General features: G+C 36.2%; 1 protein-coding gene across 1 annotated transcript in view; it reads right to left on the bottom strand.

The window, feature by feature from the left end:
• Positions 1–1105: 1105 nt before the first annotated feature.
• Positions 1106–21243, bottom strand: part of SLC17A6 (solute carrier family 17 member 6) — a 34122-nt gene continuing 13984 nt past the window's right edge. Inside the window, exons 4-12 of the mRNA XM_026094549.2 lie at positions 13261–13375; positions 12231–12318; positions 12045–12131; positions 11008–11150; positions 8762–8911; positions 6064–6196; positions 5239–5349; positions 3619–3746; positions 1106–3225 (exon numbers count right to left, since the gene is read on the bottom strand). Coding sequence (XP_025950334.1) covers positions 2893–3225; positions 3619–3746; positions 5239–5349; positions 6064–6196; positions 8762–8911; positions 11008–11150; positions 12045–12131; positions 12231–12318; positions 13261–13375 — 1288 coding nt within the window. The 3' untranslated portion in view covers positions 1106–2892. The remainder of the gene's footprint in view (positions 3226–3618; positions 3747–5238; positions 5350–6063; positions 6197–8761; positions 8912–11007; positions 11151–12044; positions 12132–12230; positions 12319–13260; positions 13376–21243) is intronic.

Below are 21243 nucleotides of genomic sequence, written 5' to 3'. Positions count from 1 at the left end.
AGAATTTTCAAATCATTGCAGTCAATATTTGTCTTCATCTCCTCAGTTCTAGCAAGTAAGGCAGTTGCTGAGTTCCCGCTGAGTTGTGCATGGCTGAACAGTGCAGTGGCTAATGGCTGGATTAGTCTCTCCTTTGTTCAAAGTAATTAAAAGGTGTCAACCTAATAAGAAAAAAAATTACCTGTACTTACTGAAAAGAAATTATTGAAACAATTCCAAAAGATAAAGCCCCTGTAAAATTAGACTGAAAACTGAGAAGAATTGATTTTAATTGTGCTAATTAGTTTTCATTTTCTGACCTGTCCATTTACTACAATAAATACAACAGCACTTTTACAGCCCCTATTTATCCCACTTCTGTATGGTCCAGGATGTTTCCATGGTGACATCACACCAGCCCAGCAAGACATTTAGCAGTAACTTTGTGTGTTACATGAGGACCCAGCATCTGATGTCAACAAGTCTATTGGTGAGAAATGCTGGGCACACTATTGTCCTGTCTAATGTTGTGTAGCCTTCTGTTCAGTTTGGTGCTTCTACAGTTTTCTGCTTGGTTCAGGAAAATCAATGAGCAGTAGAAACTTTGTTAGAAAAAGGCTTAACTTTAATGTCGGATTCACTGAATTTCACTGATTCCCATAGAAACTGTCTAAGGATGGACAGAAAGTAGCATTATCCTCCAGTTCAGTAATAGTGTTGCAGGAGCAAGATAGGGAACAAATTCTAAGAATAGCAGTCTGTGACAGCTTTTTGTTTGCTTTAGAGAATGCTAGTCCACACCAGCCCTTTAGTTAACACAGGTTAGTTGCTTGTCTTCACCAGTTTTGCTGCACTGGCATTGACCCTCTTGCTCCTTTTTCATTCACACCTACTCCACACATCTTTCTGAGAAGGGGAACAGCAATCCAGCATTAGGCACGTCTTCCACCTGTGCAAGGACCAGAGGAGAGGCTAGACCATGCAGGACTATGGGTAACCAGCATAGCTCCCAGCTAAGACCTACAATATTATCTCCATATTGACAGCAGACTTAATTCCACAACGAGTATAATTTTAGTCATGGTTGTTGAAGTGCATTTAAAAAAATGACAAGAAACTACAATGGTCTTTTTTTATACAAAAGGATAAATAGAGCATTTTATTAACACTTTGCAGCAACAAGAGTGACACGGTCCACATCTTTTTCATTAAACAGAGCAAAAGCTATGGTCACATTTTACATCACTTTGAGGCACAAAGCAAAATATTTTTTCTTAAGGTCAAGGTATGATTTGCATTAAAAAAAAGGAGAAGAAACAATCCTCAAGTTGTATATTGCGGTAGCAGGGTTTCCAATCACTAGCACAATACAATGAACAGACCAAGAATCCAGAATGGATTATTACATACAATAATAATCATTTGATTGAATTAAGAAATGGATCATTGTTGTCATTTTAGAGTATTAAGAAGTGGTCTGGTGTTGCTAACTTCAGTTTGGTTTGGTTTGGTTTAATCCCAACAACCCCAAGTATATACAACAAGCTAAATGAAGGTTAATATATAGACTAGAAGATTATGCACTTTATAATGCATTGCACTTATTGCTTGGTACACTAATGTTGCAGTCACTGTTGAGTTATACTGAAAAGACAAGCATGATGCTTGTTGGCTTCTTTCAACCCAACACTAGTTTTTTGCCACTTTGGTTTATTGTGAATTTATATGTTACTCATCTTCAGTGTCCATTATTATTAGGTTTAATCCAAAGACAAATAAATTTTTTATTTCAGGGTTTTCTAAAATAGCAACATTTTCTATAATTACAGTATCTTCAATAAACTTATATCTATGTATACAACTGTGGCACAGTGTGTAAAAATATGAAAGCTATTAAGGGAAGAGTAAGGGTTAAATTACTCTGTTTTGTCTATTGGCTTCAAAATATTCTGCAAAACAAATACATCCTTTTTCTTAGGGCTATGTGCTCATAGTAAATTTCTCTTTGGAATTTTGTATAAGACTATATCTTTTTCTAGGTTATATTTTTTTCTCTCTCTCTAAAGATACCAGTACAAAGTTGGAATATACTGCAAAGAAAAGAATAATAAAGCTTGTTCTTGGTAAAGGGATTTGACCGTCTGCATGAGAAGTCAGACTTAACCTTATATATTGTTCTTATGCTAGCTGGTTAATGCAGGGAAGAACATGACAATGCCTATAATTTCATAAGATCCTGTAAAGAATAGAAATAAGAATTTGTGCCCAAACATTCAATATAAAACTCCTAAATAATTCCTTTATTCATCACAGAGTAGCCTGCAGCATGTAATCACAATAAACATACAATATGTCCTGTTTGTTCTTTTAGGCTTGATGCAATTACCATTAAAGGAAATTGGATCAGTCCCTCCTAAGTGCCTAGGACTCAACCTTTCTTTTTTAAGAAAGCTCTTGTCTTAGGCCAAACACACAATTCCTACATTGCACTGAGTAAACGTGTGTTTAACACAATCTCTTTCAATACAGTGTAACAAATATATAAGTGCATTTTTAATGATCAAGTAGTTTTGGCTTTCTAAAAAGAGTATTAGATGTGCCAACTTGGTTGCTTAGTTGTGCTTTAATCCTTAGTTATGAGTTTCAGCTCATATATACTGTATCTAGTTGCCTCTATAGTTTTGACCAGTAAACCCTTAAAACTCTAATGTTTATAGAACAAATATAACCTAATGAAAGTGATGACATGTCACAACTCATACAGATTGCACTTCAATGGATTTTTTTTTTTACAGTAAGACCTTCCTGTCTGATATGCGTTTACATGTTTATACCACATTTTATTTCTGTGTGCAAACAATCACAATGAATTTAGTCACGAACACTACAAAATATACCCAATATTTAGGTTTGTTATGAATAATCTCCTTCCTTGTAGTTGTATGAGTCTCGTACTTCCTCTTGTACAAATTCCTCTTTTTTCTCCCAGCCATTAGGCCAGCCACCGTTCGCCTGGGTTGTAGCACCATAAGACTTGGTGGTACCATAATTTACATAATTCTGAGTAATGTCCCCTGTCTCTTCATCAAGTTCATCTTCATGAATAAAGCCACATTTCTCTTCACTTGTCTGCTCAGGGTCTGCCCAGGGTTGTTTCTCTCCTGAAGCAAATATACCATAGAATATAACACCTCCATAATGAACTAAAGCAGCAATAAGGAAGACGTACTGCCACTCTTCACGTGTCTGTAAAAAAGAAATTTGCTAGATCAGACCACTGCATAGATTCCTCTAAATCTTCTGAGCTCAGAGTTTTAAATCAGGCTCTGATGGTCAGCACAGACTAAAACATTTAAGTGTCCAGTTTCCAGTTATTTATAGTCATCGTCCTTTGAAAATCACTGCCTAGAGGTTAATATGACTTCAGTATAATTCTGTTTCTTATTCATTACCTTACAAAAGCATTGATATGCTGAGGATACAGTGAAGCATGCTTCAAATTTGCAAGTTCAGGATGCTATTACCTGGAGGTCCCCAGACCTTAATACAGAATTTCTGGCAAGTTGTTCTATAGAAAGGTCTTTTTCTTGATGCTAATACTATTAAACTGAAAGATTTGAAAACTGTGTTGCAGTTTACCTTGTTCTTTGTCATTGCTCCAACAATTATAGGGCAAACCATTCCAGACAAGGTCCCGACTCCATTAGAAATCCCCATTAAGATGCTGGCATACCTTGGGGCAATGTCTAAATGGTTGACATTGAATCCTGCAATACAAATGTCAACAAACATTCATACCACAAACAGAGCACTACTTCACTTCTGAACTGAAAAATAATGCTATCACTTGACAATTTTATTATGATGTACTGGGGCTGTTTAATTGGATTTCTTTTTCTCTAAAAGGCTTAAAATGATAAAAACAACCTTAGAGCACTTCTGGGTTTTCGTTTTCTTTAAAAAAAATGTATTATAAAATGATACCAAGTGTATTTTCTTCCAAATATGGCAGTTTAAAAAACACACGCACACACACACACACACACTATTATGATTGTGTAGGGTAGAGAATCCAGAAGACATGTAGGCAGAGGTGAAGTTCAGATTTGCCCGGTGTCATTCATGACCTTTTTATGGTGTAAATAACATGCTCAAATGCCGAGTCACTTCTTCTTCCCGCCTGCGCCACTTTCTTTGCCTATTGTCCATATTTTGCTTTTTGTCACACAGACCAGCAGAAGGAACTTGCTGTTCTTGTGGGAGAAGGGAGGATGAAGGGATTCTTCTATTATTTATCCATTATTATACTTATCTAGAGATGATTTAATAATTATTTTAAAAAATATATCTTTGTTTCTTTGCATTTCCAACCGTTTAACTCCATTCAAATTTACTCTGTAACTATTCAGATATTCTTAGAAAAAACACACAGTTCTGTGAAATGGAAGAACCTTTTGTCCCAGAAATAAGCAGGTAAGTAAGTGAAAGCAGAAAACAAATCTTTGGGTACTGAAAGATAATAAAAGGGAAGAGGCAGGTGGTAGGGTATGGATAACTCTTCGACAAAGTACAGTGCACTTTTTAAGTGCTACAGAAAAGGCACGATACCTTGTAGAATAAGTGGGATTAAGGACAGGTTTGATTAGGAGAGTTTAGATGTTTGGCACAAAAGAAAAGAGAGTTTGTTTTAGACATAAGGAACCAGCATGGAAGAGGATACTAAGATCACAGTGGGAAAACAAGCAAAGGCCAGGTGACTTGTGCTGCAAAAAGGGAAAAGGGAGGATATATCAGCAGGAGAGAGGAATAGCTGATTTTTAGATTAAAAAAAAATGCTAGTTATTAGGTCCCAAAATAATAAAAAATGCAACACAAACAAAAGAGTAACCCATACACAGTGGAAAAATGGTAGCATATCTATGTCTAAACAAATACATGTCTGTATTTAGATATTGGTATAGAATATCAGTCCATTTGTATTATACATTTAATTTTAAGAAAAGTCTATGGTGCACATTAGCAACTCACTGAAAAAAATGTCTGGTTTGCTGCAGTGAATATGGAAAAAATTGAAGTATTTGAACAAAAATAATCTAATACAGAAGATGTATTTATTGTTCTTTTGTTTGGAGTGATCATAAATAATATCATTTGGAATTCTGAGTTTTATGTTAAATTATTGTCAATGAATAGGAAACAAATGAGATGTTCCTTCTCTTAAATCAAAGTAATTTACTAATAACAGTAATGTAGTCTTACCAGATATGGCGAATCCACTAAAGCCTACAGCAAGCACTAAGAATGAAATAGCCACTCCTTTACTATGAGAATATCCCACCACCAGAAGAAGAGTTGCTTCCATACCAAAACCTTGAGAAATCATAAAGAAAACTGGCCATCAGATTTAATTATCTCTCAAAAATTGCAAGCCTTAATATACCACATTTCATAGGAGGACAGAGTGACAAAACATTGCCTCAGAGTAAAATAAAGTCAGGCAATTCTTCTGCCCCTAAAAACCACTTGCTACATCAGATAATCCTTATTTCATTGTAAGCTCACTTATTGTTATGTCCTATCCGTTTGAAGACAAAATAAAGAGCTGTGATTAGGTTATCCAGATAGTTCCCATTGATCCTAATGGGAGTATACACTTAACCTGCTCATGAATTTTGAAGCTGTCATCACAGCTGAGATTCAGCTTGTGTAACTCTAGCATCTTAGCAATTAGACATCTAATGACAGCTAGTTGTCTGGGCTCTCTCAGTGCAGATGGAGTTTACAGGAGTACCTAAGGCTCATTAAATAGCTAAGGGTAAACAAATTACCCCCAAAAAGCCCATCTGCTTCTTTAAGTACCTAAATGCCTTTTTAAATACCAAACATAAATATTGACATTGGGAATAGGAACACCTGTGCTTACTCTTATTTAGTAACCACATCTGTAATACGCAAGAATTACTGCATACAAGGTATTACTTCATATGTACATAACACCATGCAGTTTGTTTACTGTGTATACGAGATGCTATGTGGACATTGAATCTATGCAAGAAACTTTACTAATAAAATAGGAAAACTTACCTCCACAGTTCATTATCTTTCTCACAGTTGTGGTTGAAAGAATCTGTTTGCTTCTTAAAAAGTCTGCAATTTGTCCCCCAATAGGCACAATAATTGTCATCACTAGATGCGGCACAGCAGATAAGATACCCACCTAAAACAGTAGTCAGAAATCACAGAGTATAAACTGTAAGCAAATATTGATTTCTCAGCTTCTGAAGCAATCAGCAAGTTGAATCAATTAATTAATTCTCTTCAGTTTCAGACCATGTGTTAAAACTGCAAATCTTAACTTACTTTATGAAAAGAACAAAATTTGTGATCTTAACTTGTCATTGCATTTTCTGAAGGACAGAAAGACTTCTTAGGAATCTCTGATGCCATGAAACCTTACATTTATAAATTGTTTTCATTGTTTATATTTGATCACCGGCTTTTTTTTCTGACTGAGAGCCCCCTTACACTTCCTTTTCTGAAAATTTATGATTAAGTGTGTCTACCTGAAGTGTTGCATTTTTGTTGGTGACATGTTGGGCATAGCTTTGCCCAGAAAAACTGATATGCCTAGATGTGTGAGGTCTCTGAGAGATTCCCTGTGGTTCATTAACACTTGCACAATGGCCATTTGCCTTTGATTTCTGAATATCCAGCAAGCTTCAAATTCTATGTGGGCAAAGGATATGTCTGAGAAATTCTGTATGTAATGAAAGATAGTAAACTAAATTTCCATAGAAAATATACAAAATGCTATAGATACTAAAAAATTAAGACATAGTAATTTTGCAGTGACTGTCCCAAAATGTAGTAATATATTTGAAGACCATTTCTTAAAAGCAGTACAGAGTATCTATGAGCTTGGAGCGAACTGCCCCCTGCTATCTCTTGACAGCATAACTGCCTTACAGACCGTCTGTTTCAGCATGCATGACATTTTATCCTAATGAAGAACTCTGGATTTTGCATATACCTGAAAATGTGCTTGAGCCCAGGTTTGCATATTTGCTGTCTGTGTCAGTCTGGCCTGGGGTGTGTCGGCATGCAGTGTAGATTACGTGTGTGGCAACTACGTTGTGACAGCTAGCTTCACGTTAATAGGTGTTACTCCAGTTGAGTCAGATATTAACTGGGAGATAGCTGTGGTGTTCCAGTTACTGCTATGAGGTATTCCTGCGTGAACACTAACTATTAATTTTGTGACTGTGCATCTCTGCAGCAGATGAAAATTGACCCTGCTGCCATTGTTTACACAGCACCAAATGTCTTTGAATACATTCTCAGAAAAGTCTTTTAGAACAAAATGGTGAGATTAATCCCATAAGGCGTCACCCTCCTAATTGCATGTGTAACAGGTAATGTTTCAAATGTAGCAAAGCTTCTTAAAAGAACTCCAGCTACATGTAGAGTTCCATTTCACAGAATTCTGAGCGCTCAATAGACTGGTTTAAAGGTTCAAATAAATTTACTACTAGATTTACATGTTTGCTTTACTTATCAAGAAAATACACAGACATTCTTGTTTACCAATAAATGTTAGAACATACTGATTTTGAAATAGAATTTCAGATGTTTCATTTTCCATCATGATGCAATTATCATGAATTGGTTTTTTTTTTCCATTCCAATGTAGTACCATAAGTATAAAAACATCCTAAAACCAAAGCACCAGTTCAAACCAATTCCATTCTTTGACGATAAGTATAAAAACATCCTAAAACCAAAGCACCAGTTCAAACCAATTCCATTCTTTGACGATGAAGACATTTATGGGTGAAGCCCAAACTTGATCCTCATTTCGAAAGAGATTTCTTTCCTGTAATAGAATAGGCTTATGCACTTAGGTCTCATCTCATCTAAAAGCTGGAATTCTGGGATTTAATTTTGTATCTCCAGCCCATCTAGCCCATGCAGGATATCATTGCATAATTGTGACAATATCCCATAATACTGCTACACTTTGGTGGCTACTTAGAAGATTCTAATTGTCACTTATGGCAAAATTTGGGGTCACTCAGTAGTACCTCATAGAACAATATCAAAAGACTATAGGTGTTTCAAAAGCACTTTAACAAAAGGGAAGTTATATTTGTGGAAAGCTTAATATACACTCTTGACGTTTGTTTGCATCTAGCCATATTCACGTTAGGGGTCTGATCCAAAATTTATATGAACTGCATGGAACTTCGGATCATCCTGAGGTCTCATAATTTGCCACCATCTGTTTCGCTTCCTAAGTAAAAAAAAAGAGGTGTAGTTCTTGCTATGCAGAATGTAGACCCCTACCCTTCCTAAAACCAGGTGGCTGTGTTCTGCAAAGTACACCTGGAAAAATGTGACTGCTTCTCCAGGTTTCCCTAAAGCTTTGGTAGCACTCTGTGTTCCCTGGGGTGTCAGGAAGAAGTATAGCGCATCTTCCCATACCTTTCTAATACCTTGCATGGTCAGATTTCAAGCACCTGACTGAAGGTATTTTGAAATATGGCCCAAGTAGATCATCACTAAATAATATCATCCTGCCCTCACCTTCCCCTATCTCTTACCTTTTCATTTTTGTTACTTCACTCATATGTACTGACAGTACAGTAACTGGTGGATAAGATTTAAGACTTGTAAACCCATGGTAAAGAGTCAGAATACTTATCTTTCCTTCTCCTGATAAAGACCACAAGCATGACTGATATTTACTTTTCTAAGATAAAGGCTTTATGTTTTTCTTACATACCTTGCTTATTTCAAATCCAAACACTTCCTCAAAGTAAGCAGGTTGACTAATAAGTAACAAGTAAAAAGTCCAGCTTCTACAGAAGTTCGCAACAATTATTGCATAGACTGGCATAGATGTAAAAAATTTTCTCCATGGAGTCTTGTATTTCTGAAACATAAAAGGGGGATCCAATTAACATTTTGATTGCTGTCAGCTATATATCTTCCCTTTTCCCATCTGTTATTTTTACCTATACCCCAAGGAACACATGTATGCACAACTTTATGTACTTGTGTTCCAGACTTTAATTGTCATAAAGTGCATGCATCCATGTTTGGATAATCAAAATTTAATTTAAAAACATGAGCAAGTAAAAACTGACTGCAAAGTATACAAGTGGAGAAACTCAGTTATTTAGCTGTATCATTTGTTAACGTTCTTGTACAAGTGCTATCAGTTCAATCCCTTGCAGTCACATAAACATGAATAAACCCAGTCCAAAGTAATGTCTCTTTAAAAGAGAATGTTGCTGTATCTAAGGCAATGGTCAGATTTTACACTATAAGCACACAATTGCATCCAAGTTTATTTTAAGCATGTATTTTAGGATCTAAATCTTAATTCCAGCACTCTGAATAATTCTTTTTACCAAGTCTCAGCTGAAGCTGTTTGGTCAGTACATTTTTTGTTTATTTTACTGTCTTTCTGAAATGAGTTGCATAACAAACAAAAAAAAGATGACAGATGGACAGAACTACAATCCTGCTGAGTCCCTGCACCTCTTCATGAGCCCAGGGTTCTGCCCATCTGTGTTGATCCAAGTGCATGATCCAGCCCCAGATGAGTATTTAAAAACTATTTCAGCAATGTTTCAGGCTAGATTTGGTCTACTATGCCTTGAATACTGGCTTTCCTTCAAAGAAACCCAACCCAGTGGATAGTATTTGCAATGCCTTATATACCTATTAAATTACATTGATGAGAGAGTTACGGATTAAGCAAGATATAATTATTGAGAAGCCAGCCAGAAAAGCTGACTTGATACTTTGGGAAGAATTTCAGCCTGAGTATTACAATAGCAAATAAACTATTAATCCAAACTAATTACTTCCAAAAATGTTAAATTAAAAAGCACCAAAAAAAAGTAAACAGAAAACATCCAACCCAAACTAGAACTATGCTGACTTCCTTTGAAATATCGGTTTGAATATCTATTTGAAATGTAATGACATGTGAGATTTTCAAAAGCGCTTATAGCTGTAAGAAACTATAAACGTTGCTGAATACCAGCCAGAATGTTGCTGAATCTTAGCCCAGACACTAGCTCAAGAACACCTGAAAATGTCTGTTGTCAAAGAAGTGTGTCTGTTAAGCATTTCCAGTTTCCTATTTAATCTGCATAAAAGCTTTTCACTAAGAGGAAATCAGATTATTAGAATGGTTTCTAGCATGGTTTCAGTCTGGACCAGCTATTGCTCCCACAGGCAATTGCTGGTTCATAACTTAGTAGTGACCAGAAACCATTTGCAAAGGGATGTTCATGTGCAGCCACCCTGTCTTAGTGGCTAAAAGAATTTAATAGTATGGTAACAAACCATCGCATGCCTCTTTGTCATGGCACTGTGCATGTATACTATACATACTAACATATGTAAGGTTCTTCTATGTCTGTTCCTCTGAGTTTGTGAGGTAGATGGAGTGACGCCACTGGATCTTGGGGAAAAAAATACCTTAAAATTTACCAAAACTCTTTTTGAATTTTCAGAGGGAGGGGGGGAATTACAATGGATCTAGGCTAAATAAGATGCAGTGATTCCATATATCCTTTGAATTTCAGTAATATCAAATGACAGACATATCGATCGCAGCCCAATGTGTCTAGTTGACTAAGAAAGCATTGGGTTGGAGGTAGAAGCAGTGAAGAATGGCTTGAGAAATCAGTGAAAGGCAGGTCAATGACAGCTAATAGAATAGGAACTTTGATATGATTTTCTCACTTGATTGGAAACAGTTTCCCACAGCCCTTAGCTCTTAGAAAGAGCAGAGTTAAATTCCATGAGTGATCCTCTAGAAGAACTGGAACCTGTATCATTTTTATGCAGAAGCAAGACTCACCCAGAAATCCATCAGCAGATTTCAGATGTCCCCCTCTCAAGTTCAGTTGTTTAAAACATGCTTTTCTATGTTAAATAGTAGGGTGTTTAATTTTTTTATATTTTTTTTTAACATCTCATAAGAAATAAGTATGAGAGTAATATTCTTACTTCCATTGCACCTAGGAGGTTGGCACTCTCTCCAATGCTTTCTTCTATATATCTCCTTTCTTCGTCTGTAATCGTAGGATGCGCTGCAGGACTCTCGTATGAAACCAAAAGCCAAAACATATACCAGACTATACCAAAGCTCCCTTTGGAATGGAAAGAAAGACTTTGAAAAGAAATGCACACTAACACAGCAAACAAGGAAAAAATCTGTGGCTAATTAATAAATTTAAATGGCAGTTGTTGTTACTGCTTCTCTGCCAAGTCACTCTAACAAGAGAAACAGATCCTGCAAACAGTACATGTGCAAAATACATGAAGCACTGGACCACAGTGAAGTCCTTGTTCATCTACAGAATGACTTCACTGTAAGGGAAGATTCGCTGATATCTTAACAGCGATTTGTACAGTGCACTGCAAGGAAACAGCTTCTATTTCATTGCAACAGACTGTAAGTGAAGCTCCATTCTGCTTTACGCCGTTGTTGTAGGGGCACTGCACTAACATTTTTACCTGCAAAGTACCAGATTGTGAGACTGTTTTCAACATAGTAATGCACTTCCTGAGTAGTTTATTCATTTTATATAAGGTTTACCCCGAATTCACCTCAGTTTTGTGCTGCAGAATGAACTCCTTTGAGGCACTATTTTCCATCAGTGTAAGTCAAGGTAGCACAACTAGTGTGCATAGAGTTATGCATGAGGTCTTCACAGCAGCTAAAAATCAGGACCTCTTGCTCAGGACAGGTACTTTTATATTCTTATAAATGAAAGAAAGATGTTACATGATCTGAGATTCTACAGACCTGCACAGCTGTTTGCACTACTCGGTCTAAAAGTAATGAAGGTTTCGCTGTGAAGTAGCTTGTATTCTTGTTTAATGACGTTGCTTTCCTACTCTCCTTTAATTCCTGTTCTTTCATTTTCCCTTTTCCTAGACTGCATTTTTAGCTTCAAAGATCTTAAGAGTAGCTTTTACATTTTTAAAGGGGTAGAATAGGGCCATACAATATTGGAGTGAGATGAGCAAGACTGCCGTACCGTACACATAGAACACAGAAGACCACCCAGTATATTGCACTAGAATTCCAGCTAAAGGCATTGCAATAACAGCTCCTGCATAGGAACCTGCAAAACAAGATGTGTGAATGAAAATGGAAAAATTGTCAGTCTCAAAATATTTTATTGTTGCAAGTGAAAGAAAGACAAAGACAGAAGGTTGCTTACCACAAAAGGAAGTGGTTGCTAACCTACTTCTTTCCAGTGGAGGGGCCCACTTGCTCCAGATGCCATGGCAGGCAGGGTAGGTGACCCCCTGGGGAATGGGCATGCCACATGTTAGCTAATGCTGATCAATCAGGCAATGCATCATCTTTGTATGAACTTCTATTTTAAAGCTAGTACAGACATAAAACATGAAGATACTTCACATTTCTATAGCAAAGACTAAGCACAGCAATAGAAAAACTCCAACTCCTATAAAGTTGGAATGTTTTTTTTAGTCATATATACATTAATGATGTCTGAATCCTTAAAGAGGCCTTACGAAACAGATATAAAAAATAATTATCCCTCTTTCTCCCCTGCCTGTTTCAGGAGAGAATAGTGAAGATGAAAAACAAAACAATCATAATGCACAAGTATCAGGGTCAAAGACAGGATCAAAACACAGATCCTCAGGAGTCTTTCCAATGCTGGGCTTATTTCTTCAGCCCTCAGTAAATAATCTTGACTGTTGGTGACCTTTTAACATTTAAAATGTACTACACAAAATACATCCATATATGAATATATGAATAATTTTTCCATTGCTCTAAAATGAGAAAATAAAATCAAGATGAGCTTAAAAATATAAGGTTGTAAGAGAAGTTTTCACTATCTTTGTTTCCAATGAACCTTATTGAGCACTTAAGGCAAAGAGTTGGATGTTAGCTGATGCAATTTTAAGCCAGTTACATTTCAGGTCTCCCTTCAAAAACAGCTTTCATTTTAATGGTAGAAAAACTACAGAAACATCTTGCAGCCTTGAAGCCTTAGAAATTGTAATATGAAATATACAGTAATTTTTTAAAAAATTCATACTTAATTATTATGAGGTCTGCACGGTTCTACAGAAAGTTGCATTTTTTTCTTACTTTGTAGTTTTGATTCCTACGCAAAATTCCAAAACCAACTTTTTTCAAATGCAAAAGGCTTTTTTTGCAAAAGCTAACAAACATTTATCACATTTACTGGTTATTTTATACTTTTTCCATACCTCCACAAGGCCCTGCAAGATCCTAACAAAGATGACACACCCATAATGCACCCTGGCTGCAGATGGTATTAACATATTGAGGGAGGATGTCAGCAATATAGCAGCACCAAACACCCTGCAAAGGTGGGGGGAAAAAAGGGGAAACAACTTCAATATTGTTCAAATTGACTTATTCCACATATGTTCACATATCAATATAGATGTATATAAATGTATGTTCTTTATATAGGAATATATCAACTGCTGGACTGGATTAGTGTCTCCTTCCATGTAATGTAATAACCTCTTTGATGAGATCCAGACCAAACATGGACATATCCATCTATTTACCACTGTTTCCTAAGGAAATAAATCTTATGCTATCACAGGTACCCTTTATATACCCACACTTTTCTTTAGTTTATTTTCTAATCTATTGGCCAATTTCAACCAAATCTGATTGAATTCTCCACTCTCTAGAGAAATTAGAAATTGGATCCCTAAATATTTTGATAGAATTAGTGGCTGGGTAAAAGAGAAAGTCAAATTAGTGCTTTATTATAAGGAAGTGGCACCGTGCACTCACTTCTTACAGAACAGTAGAGAATCCACCTTTATAAATGCCAAAACAGCAGGAAAAGTTTCAAACAGAGCTATATTTTCTTAGATACAAAAGTCAATTAATCTGGAAACACCTATCCAAAGAAAACAAATCATTCTTTTTGCTGGTTTTTCAGGGGCTACTTGTTGAATATTGCTGGTTTGGACTAGGGACTAGGAAAGCATCCTAGGGATTGCTCTGAGCACATTTGAAGGTCTAAACAAATATGTGAAATGGTGATTCTTTTTCCAAATTCCACTGTTTTGACTGAATTTTTTATTTGGTTTAATAAATATCTACCCCTAGCAGGAGGAAGCCTTTTCTCTAGCATTATTATATTCTTTTTTCGTGTTCATTTATTCCAGTATTTTGAAATAATCTTTTTTTCACTTTTCCTTTCACTGAAACTATGCAATATTTTTTTCAGTTTTCCTTTCATAGGAACTGTGCAAAGGCATGAACCCAGTAGCAATGCCTGGCCACTTTCTTTATATGAAACTATGTTATGCTAAGATAAATCCTGGAGACTTCTTAACATATGACATCATGATATCTGATGTGGAACTGATTTGACAGAAACCTTCAACCTTAGTATGTGTTTTTTAGAAATTGGTACAGTGCCACAAGTTAGTGAGAAACAGACCTTAGGCTAAAGAAACAGAAAGCAGTGATTAGTTTCAGAAAGAAACTTCTTCCCAAATATATCTGTGTTTCATATTATGTATTTAGAACTGCAGCCTGATACAAATCCTTAACCAGCAAATAGAATATACTTCACTTCTAAAGTCTGACAAATATCGAAGGACAGCGGTACAGAAGAAAGCCTCTTGGCCCTTCTAGGAAGCTTTGCTAATTAGTTCTAAACCTGCTCCCTTCCTTGTGCTTCCCCGTGACTCCCATCTCCTGTTAGACAATGTCTGCCTCCCTGTGCAGCGTATTCCTGGCTTTGGCGGCATGTTCCGTGTATTTACTGGGACTGACTAGTGTGTGTGTTTGTGTTTCACTGTGTGAACTATTTTTGCCTGAATTCTGTGTTTAGTCTTTAATTTCTTAATGTACAAATTTTTGTTTCATAGCTTTATGACTTGATCCAGAAGCATGAGCAGTTCATTTCCTTAAATTTTAATGCCCACCCCAATATGTTCACATGTACCATAATAATGTCTTATTTCTCATTTGCTTTTTTTTCTTTATTTATAAATGAAAATAGTTTGGGACTCACAGGAATTTGCTTGTGATTTTTACAAATGCCCTTTGAAAATAAGTTGTTCCTTTTTGTAAGTTTCTGAAGAGCAATAGGCCATAACTGTTCCGAACCAAAATTCATCTATAAAATCCTTGTTTGTTCGTGAGCAAGAAGAAAGGACGGTTTGTAGGTTTGTAGCCTTTCCCGTTTCGGTTCTGAATAGCTATTTAGCTGAAAGTGTTTTAAGCAACAATGCATTATTAAGTTTGTGTTGGCATAGACTTGCTTGACCAGATTCTTAGCTAGTGTGAATCAGTGCAACTCTTTCTAAATCACTATTCCTGTTAAAACCATGCTAAGATGGAGAGAATATTAGAAATTGCCATCTTATAAGGATGAGATTTACAAAACTGTTTATGATATGTGATTGTTTCTTCAAGGAATTTTACTTGTCTCTCAATTCTATATCTGAAATGAGATTGTTTGCCACAATTGAAAGTTGTAATTCCCAGAATAGCCTTTGTTCTCATGTTCATCAAAAAGAAGCTGTTTTCTTGAGTCTGTCCCTTCTAGAAGAGAAAGGAAAATGTAATTTAAAGAATGATCTCAGGCACACGTCTTCCAAATGAAAATCTTGCCTGTATTTAGACAAGCAAATAACAATAAATATTTAGTTACGTTAAGGACTAAATGATGAAATAATTCCACAGTGTCACTTGTATGTCACTTATAGGTCAGTTCTTTCTGAGAGCTATGTTTTATTGGACCAACCTTTTCAAAATCAGATCCATTATGATTTTCATTCCAGATGTATATGGACTTAAGGGTAGAATACAGTAGATCTAAATTATGATTCTTGTCAGAAATGGCTTTTTTTTATCCTTTTTCTTGAATGCAAATTAAAAACACCACCATCATTTTAATGCATTGCTATTTTGGTAAGCCAGTTTCCTTTATAACTCCCAGTTCAGAGTAAATACATCTTCCTACATTTCCTCTGCATGTCTCAGTGCATATCCATGCATAAGCAGATCACTGATTTATGAATTTTGCCATGTCCTTCCCTTTAGTGCTCTTTTTTTGTTATGATTATTTCTCCTCCAAAAATGCTAAATTCTTCCTAACAGAGTATTGTTTGTTCTGCTTCTCAAACTATGCTCCTTTGCTCAGTTTAAATATAGAATTAACCCCAAATATGTGTTAGAAAGCACAGCTGCAGTAGTTCTAGAAATATTTTCCTCCATTTTAATATTTACTCAGATATTCATCTGCATAAATCTGATGAAAAGATCTGATAAACTGTGTGTATGTTAAAACTGTATTTTTCTTCAAGATCCTTACATTTCCATAGCAAGTTGACAGTATGTTAGGTTCCACAGTTGTATTTATTGCAATTAAAAATGGATTCCGTTCATTTTGGGACAAACGTGGTTCATCTGTTCAAAACAAGCCTTTCAGCCTGTATAGGACTGTTTGTTCCTATCCCACACTGCACTGCATTTTTTATATGTCTATCTGTGCATCCTGCTGATGTTCTGATGCTATCATGAACAGATAGTACCTTCCTGTTGAACTGTTCACTTACGTCTAGGTGTGCCCCATATTGGATACACATACTTAAAGGTGCATGACTTTTTGTGCATTTTTTGGTCATGCCTTCTATATTTGCATGGGCTTGTGGAGAACGCTTCATGCCTCAAGCACAAATATCAGTGGATTATATGTTATGTATTAGTATACTATAGAGTGAGCCAAGTCTTGCTGTATGCTGTCTCTTGGGTTCACTGTACCAAGCCCAAAAAATAAGATTAAGCCCAGCTGATGAATGCCGTGTAACCATGCAGTTGAATTTTTGTTTAAAGATATCCAGGAAGATATATTCCATGCTGGTCACACTCCAAAACCCATAAAACGCATCTTCATGCCATGTGACAAATTTAAGAGCTTTAGCAGGTTGAAGGTAAGCTCCAAGAAAACTAGAATACGCCACAGAGCAAGAGCAGGAGAGGCCAAGGGCATTACCATCATTGTCAGCCCTGACACTAAGAAGGGATTAAAATGACCTGATATGCCTTCAGCAGTCCCTAGACTTAGGGAAAATTCCTTTCTGACCTCAATCAGCAATTAGTGTAACCATGTATAGAAGAAAATAACCATATGTAGAAGAAAGTAAATGAATACAAATAAAAAGTAGTTTGTCAAGGAGGGGAAAAAAGCACATCCTGACTCTCAGAAATGAGCAAAAGAAGCCTTGAAACAAAGAATTATGCTTTGCTTATCTGCTTCTATTTATAGACTCGATAGACTCAGTCCCTAAAGAGAGAACCTAACACTGTTCTTCAGTGTTTTACTGACACTGGCATTATGTGAAGGTCATGAGCTATGACTTAGTCCTCCTGTACTACAAGTAGTAATAATAGTAAAATCATATTTGACTAAGAGACATTTGGGATAGGAGCAGAGGAAGGAAATTACTCTGACAATTCAGGAAACAGGCTTAGAGCAGAATGAAGTTGCAGGGGAAATTAATCTTTTGGGTTTTCAATCCAATTGGCTCATTTTTCTGTTTGGGGAAAAACTGAAGAAAAAGAAATATATTCATTTTCATCTCTGGATTTCTCATCTCTGCACCTACATGGCTCCACAACCGTCAGCTGCCCTTTCCCAGGCAATTGCTGTTGCATGAACATTCTGCGCAGAAGTGCATTATCGATATTGCTACTTGGCCAAGAGAAGTGCTAGCTCACAAAGTGAACCGAGAACGGTGAGAGTGCAGAGGCATGTCAAATGCTGAATACCAGAGGGGTGACATACTGGGTTATGCATATGATACCTGAAAATAAGGAGTCCAGGATGGCAGCATCCTTTTACCCCAAGAAATGAGAGTGAAAATTGCTGCAGTGACTCCAGAAAGCTAAATCCTCTTTCCTATGTGTATGGATAAGAGTCAGTTCCTCAGCTGTTAGAAGCCAATGTATTTCTATTGATGTCATTCTCTAATATGATTGACAAATGCTGTGATTAACTTTCTCTTTGTTCTCTGAATAAAGTGATCCAATTTCATGAAAAAGAAACCATTATGAAAACCAAATAGTATGTCTGACCTTAACTAAAGTTTGTTCAATATAAAAAAAAAATCAGAAGAAACTCAGTATGTTCAAAATAGAATTTTTAGATATGTATTTCAAAGGGAAAATTATTTAGGTTTAATATGCTTAAAGATATGCTTTATAAATGAAGTATGAATGGCATTTCATTAAAATCCAAAATAGTTAAAAGGTAGTAAGTATTGGTCACTGAGGACTACAAAACAAGATTCTAAATATTTTTCATGGAATTCCATTAAAAGCTATGTAGGCATAGAAGGTTTCAGTTCACTCTTCATGGTAATCTAAAAATGTTTTCACTGGCTTTGATAGGAAATTCATTCAGGACTAACTGAATATTTTTAGCCTTTTAAAAGCCACCAATCATCATTTCACTTAAAGGACCTATGTACTGAATATGCAAGTTTGATTATTTTAATTTCCTAGGGAATCCTGAGGAAGAAACACAACATTTCACACTGCTACAATAAATTAAATCAAAATATTACAGGGAGTTTTACTCTGCCTGTGAACAGGAACCTATGGGAAATATAACCCATATTCATTTCTGGCCTGTACAATTACTGTACTTGATGATTTTGCAGTAATATTAATCGCATTATACAGGACTTTATTTTCATTGTGTAAAGTATTTGTATTGAACATTTTATTTAAAATATTACCTTCTCTCTTTTAATGAAATATCTAAACTTTTTTTAACCATTTGATTATTTGTTTTTGCCACCCTGTGGATACTTGTTTGCACAAGTCAATGCCTTTTTTCAGTCGTCCTTGTGGACAAGTTAGTATGAATGTGGGAAGTGAAAATACTTAATGACTCTTCACTGATACGAATGTTTTCACACTTTTTTTTTCCTCACAGTCCTACCTCAGTTAAGCTGATGGTAACTGAGTACAATTCTTGCATATAGGAAGCACTGCATACAAACTGAACCAGCAATCAAATATTAGGCCGTAAACAATGATAAAACATTTTTTCTAGCCTTAGACAGAGATTCCTCCATTAAGTAAGGGTGGAAACCAAATAGAAGTGAAAACATGAGTTTCTCCAAACAGGTCTAAAGATGAGATGAAGATGCTGTCCTTAAAAAATAGAAATATGTTTAGATTCAAGTTGGTGAGCTGATTAGGCTGACATCCATTATTGCCATTCCTCTTCCTTACAGAAGATGCATGAAATACATTAAAGAGCAAATATGTACTTTATAAAACATATATAAAAGTAAACTATGTCTAATCACCCTTAGGTTTTCCTGAAACTGTTTGGGAGAGTCCCAGAGCAGAAGCTGGGCTGCTGAGCATGTATCACTCAGAGTGACTCCTTAGACTATTCTGTCAGCTCAAGATTACCAAAATTTGCTATCTTTTATTCATCTATATATTCATCATTCTATCATTCATCTTTGACACAGCTCCTCCTGCAAAAGGCCAACAACACACAACAGAACTGATTATACTTCTTTTTTTTTTTTTACACAACCCAAAGAATCTCCTGCCTGAGAGGAACTGCAAGACTGAATGCTGGATTCCATGCTTAATTTTTCAAGTAAAAGATTATGTCTTTGAAGACTTTGATACAGAACATGAACTTTTTGAGCACCTGAACTTCCTGAGGCTTGATCTGCCAGGTTTTAAGACAGACAGATCTCCAAATATTCCCAAAACTTTTAGTAGAATAGATCTTGATGTTACATGAAAGGTCTGGATGAAACACCAAAAAGAAATCCCATGCAGAAGTAAAGCGAATGTGTAATAGTAACACCAAGTCCCTTCAACCTGTTGCTGCTCTCAGCCCCACCAATGCCACTGGCTCATACAGCTCAAACCAAGACCCTAAATAGCTCTCAAGCCGTGCCTTCCATTGACTGTTCACAGACCCATTTTTGATATGTCAGTATATGTTTGATGAAATACTTTGGCACTGTTAGATGACAGCATCATGGCAATCGATGCTGAATGGAAAAGATTCCGGGGTTATTACCAGCACTGTCCTGCTCTTAACAGCAGCTACATTACCTAATCCTTTCATAATCAGATCAGGTTACATCTTATAAGTAGCTGGCATTTGTCCTATTTATTTTGAAGGCCCTTCCAGCTTGTTACTTCCAACAGCCAGTAGACACCTTGTACCCATTCTGCCATTTTTAACAGTTTTAATCTCTGCAATTTACCCATAATAGCAATGCTATCCAGCCTCTTTTGCTTCACTAAGCAAGCTAGGCCTTCTTCATCTCATCTCCCCTCTTCTCCGTTCATTTGATCACCCTCCTCGCCCCCTCTGCCTCTCCAGTTTGAATGCAGCTGTGGAATCTTTCAAACCTGCGGTTTCATTTTACAACTCATTATTACCACATATGCCTAGATAAAGCTCTGACTCATTCTTTCTAGCTCATTAGCTTTGGGATGGCTTGCTCTTTAAATATGTAATCTAGATCATGTTTCAAACCAAGAGCATCTCATTCAAATTACCTTACTGAGTTCCAGGTCTCAGACTGTGATTCATAACTGTTGACTTAGAGGCATATAATACAGTTAGAAATAAATCAACTGTGTTTTTAACTTTAAAATATTTTGTGGAGCTGGTTTGGAGGATAATTGCTGGACTCAAAGGCTATATCTGTACAGCTCTATGGAGTGTTTTCTGACATGAAGTCCAGGTGTTACAGATGATTGTATTTAGACTGCTCAGATTAAACGTAGATTCCTTCAGAGCATACTGGCTCTGTCCTTAGTGTTGTGCAATCAGCATAAAGGACATTTCTGTAGCATGAAATCAAGTGTGCATATTGTATTGGGATGAGGTATCAAAACACACAGGGCTGATGCAGGAGGCAAAGCCTAGTAAAATAATGCTAAGATAACTATGTAGATGAGTAGGACATAACCCTGGTACAATCTTGCCTGTTGCCAGAAGCTTAGGTGTTTTTTTTTTCCAGAGTGGACTATATTTTTCCCTCCAAAAGGGATTCTGGTTATTAGGTATCATTTATGCAGTATGGATTCATGGAGGATCAGGACCTGGCAGAGAACTGGGAACATAGTATGTTTCTTTGTAGGCTTGGTCTAAAAGCAAGTCTAGTGTCATTTCATGTAGAATGTAGCAAATTTTC

This window comes from Dromaius novaehollandiae, chromosome 5 (genome assembly GCF_036370855.1).
Source record: "Dromaius novaehollandiae isolate bDroNov1 chromosome 5, bDroNov1.hap1, whole genome shotgun sequence".
Lineage (NCBI taxonomy): Eukaryota > Metazoa > Chordata > Aves > Casuariiformes > Dromaiidae > Dromaius > Dromaius novaehollandiae.
The sequence above is the reverse complement of the archived record's forward strand: the minus strand, read 5'-3'. Positions and strand labels throughout refer to the sequence as shown.